Here is a 15255-nt window from a genome sequence, read left to right on the forward strand (position 1 = left end):
ACTCTCCTGAAGGTTGCCTACAAATGTATCTGAGGCAAAGAGTGTGGCTTCAAGATGAGACCTGAAGAGTCTTTAGTTCCGTCATGTACCTCTTTGAAGGTGAATTAGTTGAATATACATTTGATATTACTCATATAGTTTTTCTCCCATTGTAATCTTTGGGAATAACAATTAACCAAATTCTCTAACCCAGCTGAATGTTTAGTCTTCTACACTAATCTCAAAGCAGCGATAGACTCAAAAAGGAAATAGAAAATCCTCTTTTGCAGAAAGAAAAAAGTATCAGCAACTAATGAGTGATTATGGCTTTTATGTGGGAATGTTATTTTAGGTACTTGAATAAAAGGCTTAAATTATTTAAGGTAGCTGATTAAGAGCTTCTTAAGAGCTATGAATTAATCATTAATTTTTTTGTAGCTCATTCACAAGAAAATACTGTGACAATGGTATCTCAATCTAAAGAAACTTAAAGAAAAAAAATTAAATCTCAAGAATAGACCTAAAATATAAATTTGACTGTATTTCTCTCTCTTCTCCTATATTAACTTAAATCAAGGAGAGGCAGTAAGATAATCACACTTTTTCTCTTAGGATTAGACATTAGGATAAACATTAAGTTACTAATTTATTTCTCTTCTTTAAAGCTCATTGTTGTACTGACTCTCTCCAAATGCTGTAACTCTGCTTTTTACATTTATATTGTGTCTTCATATTGAAGTACAATAAATCACTTTAGAAATATAATGGAGGAATAACAATAGAATACATCCTCAAAGACACATCACTATTTTCTTTTTAAGACCACTGTATTATATAAAATCAAAATGGAGAATAATTAAACAGTTTTTACCCTTGTTCCTCAGATGAAGTAGCCAAGAAAAAAAGGTGGGGATAAAATGTCTTACTCAAGATGAGGAAAATAAAGCGACAGTTGACCCTTGAAAACATAGGTTTGAACTGCATAGGTCCACTTACATGTGGATTTTTTCCAAATACCTATACTGTTTTTGATCCACATTTGGGAGTCCACAGATGCAAACGGGTGACCGTACGCCTGATCTATACCTTTTTACATAGGGACTTGAGCATCTGTGGATTTTGGTATCCACAGGGGGTTTTGGAACTAATAGCAAGGGACAACTTCAGATTTGGGGAGTCAAAAATTGTATGTGGATTTTTGACTGCATGGCGGGGGGAGTCAGCAGTTCAAGAGTCAACTCTACAACAATTAAAAAAAAAAACAAGTATAAATTAATGACTAAAAATATTGGGACCAATACCCATGGTAGACAAAAGTTTATCTGGGCGGCCTCTAGTCTTCATGACAGATATTCATTCATAGATGGGGAAAACTACCCCATTGTCCACCTTTCCCCAAACTAACCTGTGATGATAAGACATTCATTGTGATCCAGCACCTCAGTGAAGAGCCGTGAAACAATCAACTCAGGGTTGATTAAAAAGCGAATTTCTTCTTGCACAAGTCCTGCACTGGTTACACCACCTCCAACAAAACGGTTTGCAAAATCCACCTAATTGGGAAAACGTGGCACATTAAATGATGCTCTAAAATACCTAGATACATGATAAAAAAGTATGCTACTTCTAATCTTCCTTCCTTTCCCATATAAATCAATCCCCAAAATAGTAATCTTCTCAGGGAGAAGAGATTGTGGTTGATCGCACTCTTTCCATCTCACTGCAGTTAACAGTTAACATCTCTGCATATTTCTTTGGATCCCAAAACCTTAGAAGGAACCTGGAAAATGGAGCGTTTAGACAAAAGACTCAATGTCATTATGTGGGCTTTTGTTTAAAAACCTTATTTATGCTCCAAGGGCTACAAAGCAAGGGAGGCTTTATCTGGAAAGGTTTCAAGATAATTTCCCCACCATTCACTACTCAATTTCCATTTATGTATTTCATAGGCTTTAATATAGTTATACCTTTCTTATATAATGCCAATCAAACACTTGTCCTTAAAAAAAAAAAAAAAAGAACTGTAAAGTTTCGTACTGATCTTTTTTGGGTAAACTTTTTCTTCTGGGAAAGAATAAAGGGATAGAAATTAAGTTGTAAATAAAATCGCAAACTCCCAACTGCATGAACGTTACAAATAATTAAAAAAAAATAAACCTAGGGAAAAAAACGAAGACAGAAAACCTAGTTTAACAATAAAGATTCAACTAAACTAATATTCCCAATTTAGTTTAAAACTGTACATAAGCTTCCGTTGAGTACCAAGATGGGATCCCCCTATTAATGAGTTACACAATCCTCAAGAGAAAGCCAACTCGACCTTCCATCGTTATTTGTTTGTCTTAAACTCACAAAGCACCTTACCAAGCTTCTAACACTATGCTAGGCATTATGGGGCAGTATGTAAGGAATGGTTTCCAACTTTGCCTTAGATTATTCTATTTGAGGAGTTAGATCACACACATCTACACAAGTGTGTACATACATAGTTATACACACCAGAAAAGACTTTAGTAAGTAATGTAAGAGGGGCTTATATACTGTGCAGGAAAAACACACATCTGGGTCTCTCCTTTAATTTCACATTACTATCAAACTCACAACATGTATAACACCAGATGTGTGGGTTTTCCACACATCGAACAATTCTGTGACACCACCTGGGTACCTTATAATACAATTCAGTTCTGACCCTATCTACCTGGAGTAAGTATCAGATTCCACAGGCTAAGGGTTCAGTGTCACAAGACTGCCTGACTTGAGATGCCAATTGCAAGTCCCAAGTCTTTACCTGTACTTCTAGTTGACTGGCTAATTGGGGTTCTCATGACCCCATCTTGGGGTTCAATAATCTGCTAGAATAGCTCACATAACTCAGATTAACACTTACATTTACTGATTTACTTAAAAGCATATAACAGAGGATACAGATGAATGGCCAGATGAAAAGATACACAGGGTAAGGGATGTGGGAAGAGGCACAGGGCTTCCAGGCAAGTCACTGTCCCCACAAGTCACTCTCTCAGCACCTCCACATCTTCACCAACCTGGAAGCTCTCTGAATCCTGTGCTTTGGGATTCTTATGGAGGCAAGAGCATGTAGGCATGACTGATTATTAACTGTTTCCAGTCCCTCTCCTTTTCCCAGAATATGGGCAGCTGAATGCAAAGTTCCAAACTTCTAGTTATGGCTTGGTCTTTCTGGTAATCAGCCTCCATCCTGAAGCTCTCTGGAAGCCCACCAAGAGTTGCCTCCATAGAACAAAAGAAACTTCTATCACCCAGGAAATTCTAAGGGTCTTAGGAGCTCTGTGTCAGGAATCAGGGTCAAAGACCAAATATTAGAACAACAGATGCTCCCAGTACTCTTACCATTTAGAAAATTACCAGGGTTTTAGGAGCTCTGTCCCAAAAACTGGGGGCGTATACAAATTTATACATATATATGTATCTATATATGTGTGAGTGTGTATGAGTGTGTGTATATTTCTATTATTTCACATATACTTTCAGACTATTTTCAAATATGAGATATCTTAAGAGTTGCCTGTGTTCTCTAAGGCAATGATCATATTATCTGAAGCCTATTTTACAAAAGAGTAAAACAAGAATATCTTTACAGCTACAGACAGATCATCCAAGCAGAAAACAAATAACGAAATAGCAGCCCTAAATGACACATTAGATGAAATGGACATAATTGAAATATATAGAGCACTTCACCCTAAAACATCAGACTATACATTCTTTTCTAGTGTACATGGAACATTCTCAAGGACAGACCATATATTGGGACATAAAATCAGCCTCAGCAAATTTAAGAAGATTGAAATCATACCAAGCATATTCTCTGATCACAGGCTTTGAAATTGGATATCAACTGCAAAAAGAAAGCAGGAAAAAACACAAATACATGGAGATTAAACAATATACCTTTAAAGAATGACTGGGTCAAAGAAGAAATTAGAGGAGAGATCAAAAGTTACATAGAAACAAATGACAATGAAAATACATCCTACCAAAATTTTTGGGACACAGTGAAAGCAGTTTTAAGAGGGAAATTTATATCATTACAGGCCTATCTCAAGAAACAAGAAAAATCCCAAATAAATAACCTCATGTTACACCTTAAAGAACTAGAAAAAGAAGAACAAGTGAAACCCAAGGTCAGCAGAAGAAAGGAAATAACAAAAATCAGAGCAGAACTAAATGAAATAGAGAACAAAAAGACAATAGAAAAAATTAATGTGACAAAGAGCTGGTTCTTTGAAAAGATTAACAAAATTGACAAACCCTTGGCTAGACTCACTAAGATAAAAAGAGAGAAGACACTAATTAACAAAATCAGAAATGAAAAGGGGGAAGTTATCACGGACACCACAGAAATACAAAGGATCATCCAAGAATACTATGAAGGACTATATGCCACCAAATTCAATAACCTAGAAGAAATGGACAAGTTCTTAGAAACATATAGCCTTCCAAGGCTGAACCATGAAGAACTGGAAAATCTAAACAGACCGATCACCAGTAACGAAATTGAATCAGTCATCCAAAACCTTCCCAAAAGCAAAAGTCCGGGACCAGATGGCTTCACTGGTGAATTCTACCAAACCTTCAAAGAGGATCTAATACCAATCCTGCTCAAACTCTTCCAAAAAATTGAAGAAGAGACAGTACTCCCTAACTCATTTTATGAGGCCATTACCCTGATACCAAAACCTGGTAAGGACAACACAGAAAACGAAAACTATAGACCATTATCTCTGATGAATACAGATGCAAAAATCCTAAATAAAATTCTAGCAAATCGAATGCAACAATGCATTAAAAAGATTATTCATCACGACCAAGTGGGGTCCATCCCCGGGGCACAAGGATGGTTCAACATCCGCAAATCCATCAATGTGATACATCACATAAACAAAATAAAGGACAAAAATCATATGATTATATCAATTGATGCAGAAAAAGCATTTGACAAGATACAACATCCATTTATGATTAAAACACTTAATAAAATAGGTATAGAAGGAAAATACCTTAACATAATAAAGGCCATATATGACAAGCCCTCAGCTAATCTCATAATTAATGGTGAAAAACTGAAGCCCTTTGCTCTACGTTCAGGAACACGACAGGGCTGTCCCCTAACACCTCTGCTTTTCAACATAGTGTTGGAAGTCCTTGCCAGAGCAATCAGGCAAGAGAAAGAAATAAAAGGCATCCAAATTGGGAATGAAGAAGTTAAATTATCACTCTTTGCAGATGACATGATGCTATATATAGAAAACCCTAAAGACTCCACCAAAAAGCTATTAGAAACAATGGACGAATACAATAAAGTTGCTGGCTACAAAATCAACGTACAAAAGTCCATTGCATTCCTATATACTAACAATGAAATCTCAGAAAACGAAATACAAAAAACAATTCCTTTTGCAATTGCAGCAAAAAGAATAAAATACCTAGGAATAAACTTAACCAAGGATGTGAAGGACCTATGTGCTGAAAACTATAAGACATTTTGAAAGAAATTGAAGAAGACACAAAGAAATGGAAAGACATTCCGTGCTCATGGATTGGAAGAATCAACATAGTTAAAATGGCCATATTACCCAAAGCAATATACAGATTTAATGCAATCCCCAGCAAAATCCCAATGGCATTTTTTAAAGAAATAGAACAAAAAATCATCAGATTTGTTTGGAACCACAAAAGACCCCGAATAGCCAAAGCAATCTTAAGAAAAAAGATCAATACTGGAGATATCACACTCCCTGAATTTAGCTAGTACTACAGGGCTACAATAACCAAAACAGTATGGTATTGGCAGAAAAACAGACACATAGACAAATGGAATAGAATTGAGAACCCAGAACAACATGGACGGATCTTGAGAATATAATGCTAAGCAAAATAAGTCAGACAGAAAAAGGAGACAACTATATGATTTCACTGATATGTGGTATATAAACCAAAAACAACAAAACAACAAGACAAACAAATGAGAAACAAAAATTCATAGACACAGACAATAGTTTAGTGGTTACTAGAGTGTAAGGGGGGTGAGGAGTGGGAGATGAGGGTAAGAGGGATCAAATATATGGTGATGGAAGGAGAACTGACTCTGGGTGGTGAACACACAATGGGATTTATAGATGATGTAATACAGAATTGTACACCTGAAATCTATGTAATTTAACTAACAATTGTAATTTCACTAATCTATGTAATTTCACTAACAATTTTTTAAATTAAAAGAAAAAGAAAGAAAAAAAAACACAAAAATACGAGTCTTTTGAGATGGAATAATATATGTGAAAAGACAGAAATTAATCCAAGGCAAAGTAGTCTTCCTGCACTATAGAAGAATTTCGAAAATACTGAAAATTATGACTAGACAAGTTCTCAAAATAAGTTACCACAGAGAAATATATATTTGGGTTTATATTCTGGCATACTAAATCAATGCTGAAAAACAGAGTAACTCTTTAGCTTATTTAGAAAAAATAATTTTGGTTAAACAAATCCATTGATTAGAATCAGTTACCTACTACATAATGAGGTCTTTATGCATTGGGTGATTTATGGCTTAAAATATTAAATTCAACAAATATTGACTGAATCTTGTATTGGGAACCACGGAACACAAAGATGAGTAAGACATGGTTCCTGGCTTCACAGCATTTACAATCTAGATGGGAGTGCGGCACATAAGCAGAATGATAAGGTGATTACTAAAGGACTTACTAGTATATTTGAAACTGCCCAAATAACACAATTAACTACAATAGAGCATGGGGAGGAGGACAGGGAGCGTAACAAGAGGATATGTCATTCAATCTAGATTTTGCTGACATTCAGGCTGAGGGAACAGAGGCACAAGGACATAGGAAAAACCAAATGTGAAGAGCTGTCTGAGGAGTGTCGTAGCAGATTCCTCATGCCTCTTGGCAATGTAGGTATGTGGAGGGTTACAATTGGTGATGAGGTGGTCTGCAGTCCAGGAAATGTTTCCTTAATTCTGAAGGTTCTGGGAAAGATTCTAGGATAAAAGTACCAACAAAGCACCTGTGTTTTCAGAAGATAATTCCGGCTAGAGTTTAAAGAATGACCTGGAAAAGTATGAAAGTAAAAGCAGAGAGGCTGATTAGGTGACCACGGAATAGTTTATATTAATATAAGCACTACTAGGGTCTCAGAGAGGTCAGTGGGAAAGAGAGTGAAGGAAAGAGAGACCCAGCAAAGAGAGAAAAGGAACAGCACCTGAAAATTGAGAGACTGGCTAAGTATAATGGTATCATAAATACAAATGAGAAACAAAGGTTTGAGATCAACTAAACTTAATTTTTACCGGAACAAGGTACACAGCCAAAATAGAAAGAAAAGCTCTATCCAACTTATGCAGTACTTGGTAAGGATAAATGAAATACATTCAAGGTGCATGTTATTGCTCATTCTTTGAATAAAAGGCCAACATTTATTACTTGAAAGGTATGCATAGAAATAAATACATTAAATTCAATCTGCCTCTCAGAGCAGGAGTCTTTTAAAAAAATCAGTTTCTACTACTTAAAAAAGTTCTTAATAAAAGGCTATTACAGGTGAGAAGCCTATTGTTCCAGTACATGAAAACAAGCATGTGAGTGCTTCTTTATTTTTAGCCAGTCATTTTTCAACTCATTTTACTTTAAAGTTACTTGTTTAGATTACTCAGCTTCTATATTATAACTTGATGAAAAGGGAGAAATGATAACACTCCTTAGAGAGGTTTTTGCTGTTATTGCCATTCAACATCATGTAATTTATACACTACACAAGGAGCTTTATTTATGGCCCTGCAATAGAATATTCCCTGACCTCCTGGGAATACATGGCCAAGTAGGGAGAACAATTAATGGAAGCTTTTATGGTATTCTTTTAATCTAGCAAGGCTCCACCCTTCATCTATAATATATTCCAGGGCAGTGGGGGAACCTCAGCTTTGAATGCTGTTAAATAATTCCTTGTTGAATTGTACTGTAACGAAAGGCCAGCATCCCTGCGGTGCTAACGAGCAGTAAGGAGCTTTGTTGATTTCATGTGTATTAAGACTCCCTCAGCTAATCAAAGACTTTAATGTACGAAAGAACGTCATCAAGATGGTATTGTGGGGAAAAAGCGATGTTCTCTTGAAACAAATTTTAACTGTGTTTCAAAATTATTGTTTTAAATAGAAGAGAAAGTACTGATTAAATACACATTTAGAACAATTTTAAGTATAGGACACATATTAATTCAGTTATCCTAAGTATTTTTGTTTATAATCTCAATCACTGGGAGGTGATTTAAAACAAAACATGGCTTGTCTCTTTGAAGATTTAAATTACAAATATGTATAAATAAAAGGCAATTCTAAAAAGAATCTGTATCATTAGGCATTTATAGCATCATATAACTAGCCAAACGCCTATCAGTCTAGCCATTTTACAATAAACATTGTTATTCAAACACAGCAGTCCATTCTCAGTCAAATGCTTTATTTAGCTTCTGACAGGATATTTGTATCAAATAAGGATGTAAGAAGAAAAATCAGACGTTTCCACTATAAGTGAGATAATGTACAAGACTCTGTCAAAGAAAACTGAGATTATAATGCTCTTATAAAAGGGATAAGAACAAAAATCACTAACATTTTCTCTCTGATGAATGATTTTTAAAAAATCACTATAAAGTAAATGGAAAACACATGTTCAGATTAGGTGTTACATCAATTTAAAGGTAGATACACAGGATGTTATACTTGTTAACTCCTTTTTGGAAATATATATATATTTTAAGTAAAGGCAATAACAGATTAATAACAAATATTGAGATGGGATATTACCTGCTCTAAAACAGGGAAAAGACAGCAAACATATTTGTTTCACATGACTAAAATGTTTATATGTGGGAGAAAGGACTTTCTTATAAGATTGATTGATCGATTGATCGATTGATCGATTGATTGATTGATTGATTTAATTTTAAGGAGGGTACATTGGGAATCAAACTGGCAATCTTGGTCTTATTGGTAGCACCATGCTCTAACCAACTGAGCTAACCAGTCACCCTACCAGTCTTAGGCCTCTGCCTCCTAGATCTAAGCAAGGTTGGTGGCAGAAAAACATCTCAAGATGGTCATCATTTAGGGCAGAGCAAGAACCTTTAAAGAAAAACAACAAAACTGTCAGGTGACAGCTTGTCGAGCCCATACCCTGGGAACTTCCTCCACTGTCAATCTACACTCGGTGTCTGAACCAAGAGGCCTGATGCTGTCCAGACCTTGGGACTTTCTGTCAAAGGCTTTTTAAAGAGGCACATGTAAGAAACAGAGAACATACACTGGCAAGTAACAATATTACCAAGACTGTCAAGATGATCTGTTTGGTGTTTTTCTCCATTCTGCTATCATGCTTCTTTGCATTAAATCAGCTTAGGAGATAAATAAACAGCTTTTCAAATTCCCTTTGCTGTCAAAAGCTTGACAAGAGAAAGTCCCAAACACATGTATGCCGCTGCACCTACCTGGAGCATGCCTTGGCCACTTCCTTCTATGGTACCTTCGTAAGTGACATGTAGTCGAGTCAGGGAGTTTTCACACCTACAATTGAAAAACATATTCCCTTATTTATTTTTTTAATGACAGGTATTTCACAACAGAAAATACAGATTAGCTATGAAAGAAAAATTTAAACCACGCCAAATCTCAAAAGCCAGAAACAGATTCTTACTGTTAACATTCTTGGTGTAAACTCTGCCTAACATTTTCTTATTCAAATATATAAGTATACATATTTAAATTAAAATGAGGTAATATACTGTTTTGAAACCCGTTTTTCACCTACAAAACATCAGTTTCTCCTCTTTAAGAGTTGAAAAACTTCTCAAAATATAAAAAAAATTAAGATCGATACATTTTTATTATTATGCTAGAGTTGGCAACCTAAGATAAAATATAGAAAAATTTGACAAGAAGTCATGTATGATTCTCAAATGGGCTCTATTTTCACTAGTTTGATAATAGTGTGCATGTGTGGGGGATGTCTTGATGAAAATACATGCCACAGAAATTCTGACCTATGGTATTTTTATATTAATAAAATTGACAGATGAACCTAGTATCTGTAAGTCACAATTATTTTCTTTCATTTTCATAAACCACGGTCACCTTAGTGTAAGGTGTTTATGGAGTTCAGGACACACTACCCCAAAATATAGCACTTTGGCACTCTGAATATTTAAAAGCTGAAGAAGTCTGAGAAAATGGCAGAAGCAGGAAGGTAACGCGGGCCTCCCTCCCCTTCCTGCCTTGAAACAGCCCAGTACCCTCTGTGAGAGGTGCCCTCCCTATTCCCAGAGGAAAGGAGCATCTTTATCTTAGAAGACAATGGGATCCCAAGAAGAATCCTACCAAACGGGCCGTGCTGTCTCCCCAGTTCACTACAATTACTCCGTACTCCTTAACCCACCCTATTCTTCCATGGCTATCTACTAGTCATCAAACCGAGCATAAAAGTACAGAGGGTATGTCTTTGGGCCTTCATTTCCTTATGAAGGCTCCCATGTCATGTAAAACTTACATCAAATAAATGTGTACACTTTGTTCCTGTTAATCTTTTTCACTTTAGTTTTCAGACCTAGCCAGAGACCCTAAGAGAGTCTGGCTTACAGTATATTAAAAAAAATTCAATTTTATTAATAGCATTTGATGATGGTATTTTTCCTTAGTACACTTTTCCCCGACTATTTGTTGAACAAAAAATATAAATTATAATAGAATGTAACAGATGAGATCCAAACCCCTAACTTACATGGGTAGCATTAATTTTGGGGGGAGAGGGGAATCATATACTTTTTAAAACAATTATATACTTTTAAAAACAACTTAGCTGGGGAAGCACTACTTACTTACTGGGATTTGCTTTCTTCCTAGTTTCGATGAGTCCAAATACATTTCTGGCTAAGCGTCAATCCAACAGACTGATAACCTTAAACTCAGAAGGTAATTCACTACAGGTTCTAAGAGCTTCATGTACATGAGCTCCTTTAATCCTCACAACAGCCCTATCACCACCTCTTTTTACAGAGGAAAACAAAACACAGAAAGCAGTTAAGTAACCTGCAGAAGGCTAGTCAATGAAGCAATAAAGATTTGAAAATACCTTTACTTGAAAAAAATATGCTATACTTTTAGAAAAATTACTTTCCAAATCTCTTGTAGAAAATAGTATCCTAAGATTGTTTTTTTTAACTCTTTTGTTTTGGGGGAGGGGTCTTATTTTCCTAGCCATTTTATTCCAAAGGAGAAGACCTGTGAGGATACTACTGGAAAGATAAAGAACCATGATCCAGAAATCTCTGGTTTGGCAGTCAGGACTTCAAAACAGAAATCTCAACTGTCCTCAACGTTTCTCCACCACTGAAGTTGTCAACAGTCCTCAATAAAATTACAAAACTGCTAGAAACTGGCGTTTTTTGTTTTGTTTGTTTTTTTAAAGCATCCTCCAAATTCCCGAGAAGTTTCCCCTTCCGGCCCCAGCAAATCCTCCATTCCACTGCCCCAGGAATCAAGGACATAGCCTCTGTGGTTCTCTGTGATTAACTAAGCCTGACTGAGGCATTTACTGATAATCAGAGGCTAACTATACCAAGCCCAAAACTTGGAAGTCAGAAAAGCCTCTAACTTCCTGGCACCCGTTCAGCCCCTTGGTCTTGGGAACATCCCTCATCTCTTCTTCATCCTCCCTCTTTAAGTGAATGCATGTTTCTGGTTTAGTAGAGTCTGGGAGATTGATTTTAATTACATTCGCCGACTCACTTATGAAGCAGCTAAAACAAAACAGAGATCAGAAAATTCTTTTTAAAGTTAGAAAGGTTACCAGTTAAATGCTGTGTATCCAAGTTAAGGGGAAAATCTAGATCTTACTTAGGGGCAAAGTTATCTCACTGACACAACAGCTTCCAAGAGGTCTGCATTTTGACCTATCCATTCTCTCCCAGATGGTAATACACAAATGAGTGTCCTCGCACATTCACGCCAAACATGTGCCAAACAAATGCCAGATGCAGAGCAGAGATCCTGAGCTAAATGAAAAACAAGCCCCCTGAATGGTCTGTAAAGTCTACACCAAAGTGACATGAACAAAACATCTGTGTTCCTATCAGAGACTAACAGAAAAGCTAAGGAAAGCACTGCTCTGTACTCCGGTCTGTGCAGGTAACATAGCAGATTATTACTTTTAATTCTAGGCACCACATTTGAAGAGGGACCAATGCCCTGGGGTATGTGAAGAACAAAGATAAAGGGTTTAGAATTACTATTATATATGCAATAGAAGAAATGAGTAATTTTAGTATATACCCGTGTGCATTGTTAGAGGTGGAGTGAGTCAAGAAAGCATTAAGATGCATGAAAGAGGGTTGAATGTTACAGAAAATTAAATTTACTTATTGTAGCTCCAAAAGGAAGAACCAAGTATGGGCGGTGGCGGGGAGGATAACTGGGAAAACAGACTTTTTTAGTGAATGAAAGTATTAGATAATAATATAACCTAATAATAATATTAGATAATAATATTATAAAAATAACAGTATCTATTATCTAATAAGTTAGATAATAAAAACTCACTGAGGTGAAATAGAGAATTTCTCATCATGGAAGCTGTCTAGTCTCTGTCAACGGTATTATAGAATTGATTGCTCTTTAATAGGCAGCTGGGCCAGAGGACTTCCTGGGGTCCCTTTTATCTCTAACATGCCATTACTCCAAAATGCTGTACATGTTCTTGTCCTTTCTGGCTAAATTTTGTTTCTGTTTTTTTCCCCCTCTAGGTTGTTTAATCTTTTATACACTTCCCTGTATTAATAATCACCTCAGCCATGCAGTCAGCCTCCTAAAGTTCTTTCTTTCACCTCACAAATAAACATCTTTGATGAATGAAAAACCATGGGAAAGCTACCTTCTCAAGTTAACGCCCTTAAGAGTGAGGCCCTTTCATCACTAATTCCAAACAAAACAATTACAAACTACAATAAAATTATCAGAAAGTGAAAATGAAAGGCAGTGAATGCACACCCAAAATATGCACTTAGTATGTCGGATCATGTCTTCACGTGCATTGAAAAAGTCGATCCATTCTTCTTTAGTGCTTTGGGGATGTGCTCTAGATTAGGAAATGTGTTAACTATTCCAGGGCACTGAGAAATCTGAATGAATTCAGATTGGTTATTATTCTCCTCAGTATTTGCAGATAAAAATACGGAAAAAAACACACAGTAAATTAGCAATGTCCACAAAATCTGCCAGTAGTACATATGGACAGCCAAACTTCAAAATTCTTGTCCCCTCAGACAAATTGTAGGTAATTACGATTTACATGTTAGTTTATTTAAAACAACAACAACAACAACAAAAACTTTTCTTAATCTTGTCTTCCAGGAAGAAACATCAGAAAATACAAACACTAACCAAAAAAGGAAGGTAAGGAAGAACATTAAATAGGTGTTCCAGTTAATTAATGTCTTCACACACAAAACTCCTTACTTCTAAATAGGACTTTGTTTTGGAAGACAAAACTAAGCAGAAGAGTAGAAGTCAAAGAGTTGCAGACTTTGATTCAAAAGGCACAACCTTTCTAAACAACACAAGCTATCACTTTGGAGAAGAAACTCCTTAGGACTAGGGTAATTAAGAGGCTGGAAAACCGTTTTTCCAGGGGCTGTAAAATAAAATCCTCTCACAGTAAAAGAAACCTTCTAATTCTAAGATTCCAGGATTATTTTTATCATTATTACCTTTCCCACTCTGGAAAATCTTCAAGACTCTGTCTTGTAAATGTCACCAATCCAGTAGGTTCTACAAAAGCAATAAAAGAAAAAAAAATACCCCAAATAAGTTATGATTTTGAATAGGTTTTATACATATACATAAATATTGTTAGATTTATATATAAAAATACTTATATATATATAAATATTTTTATATAGTTAGACTGTTCTTTTACTGAACATATATATGTGTTCAATATATATATATGAACATATATATACATGTTCATATATATGTAATATATATACATATATATGTGTATATATATACATATATACCTATATGTGTGTTCAGTAAAAGAACGGTCTAACAATGGCTATAAACTAATCAGGAAATACCAAGTGTGGTGCTGTAATACAACAGAAGACTGATTTAAAATAATATTATCCTTACAATAGGAACTCTTTTTATAAAATAGTTAAGCCCTCCCTAAAACACAGAACTATACAAACAACAGCACAACAGTAGGAGGAACTGAGCGCTTGTACTTTTTAGTGACATTTTCTAAACTGCATAAACTTTTAAGAAATAATTGGGAATAAAAGGTGCATAATAGGTGTAGCTTATGCAAAAAAGACAAAACTAAATTTTCATCTGTGGACTCCTCAAAGAAAAACCTTAACCTTACACCTAAAAACTGGTGAATGTACACTTATTTATTTGTTTTATAATGAAATAAAATGTTTAGGATTAAGAAGGAAAATTGTTGGCATGTCTTTGAAGATGACACAGCCAAATCCAGGGCTCAGATGATATGTAATTACTCTGCTCATGAGGCTCCTTAGCTGGAAGGAGGAATTACTTTGAGAAGACAGATGACACAGTTTTCAGGGAACAATAGATATGAGGAGCAAAATGCAGAAATTTTAGAGGATAAGATTCTTTTTTGTTAGGTTTACTTTTTAAAAATTTTTTAACTAGTGGAAAAGCAATAAATAAATCAGCTGGCCAAAAGTAATTTGTTTGACCCAAATCAAAGAACAAACTAAAAAGGCCAGGCCATTTCTATTTTCTTTTGTTTAAAAAGAAAAAAAAGCTCTTAAGCAAAGAGAAATATGTCAGGAACTATTACAGATAACAGTAGTAGAGTCCCAATGAAAACTAAGCATCATTTCATGCCTTTGGATGATGCCACACTTCTCTATTTTCATTCACAAGCTGTAATAACTCAAAAAGCATAGGGAATAGTATTAGAAAACAGTTTTGTTAACGTGAGTTATAAAATATTCCTTAGATATCCAGCTTTCTTTAAGGCAACTGGATAGCATATTTAAAACTCACAAGTAAGAGGTCAAACACTACAGAAGTAATTCTATTACCGTGTTTCTCCAAAAATAAGACCTAGCTGGACAATCAGCTCTAATGCATCTTTTGGAGCAAAAATTAACATAAGACCCAGTCTTATATAAGACCGGGTCTTCTAT

General features: G+C 35.4%; 1 protein-coding gene across 7 annotated transcripts in view; it reads right to left on the reverse strand.

Moving 5' to 3' along the window:
• PARG (poly(ADP-ribose) glycohydrolase) overlaps window positions 1-15255 on the reverse strand; it is a 142365-nt gene that overhangs the window by 39871 nt on the left and 87239 nt on the right. For all 7 annotated transcript variants that reach the window (XM_074337273.1, XM_074337270.1, XM_074337271.1 and 4 more), the window contains 3 exons: window positions 13798-13858; window positions 9529-9604; window positions 1385-1532 (listed from right to left, as the gene is read on the reverse strand). In XM_074337273.1, coding sequence (XP_074193374.1) covers window positions 1385-1532; window positions 9529-9604; window positions 13798-13858 — 285 coding nt within the window. The remainder of the gene's footprint in view (window positions 1-1384; window positions 1533-9528; window positions 9605-13797; window positions 13859-15255) is intronic.

Source organism: Rhinolophus sinicus, linkage group LG07 (genome assembly GCF_036562045.2).
Source record: "Rhinolophus sinicus isolate RSC01 linkage group LG07, ASM3656204v1, whole genome shotgun sequence".
NCBI lineage: Eukaryota > Metazoa > Chordata > Mammalia > Chiroptera > Rhinolophidae > Rhinolophus > Rhinolophus sinicus.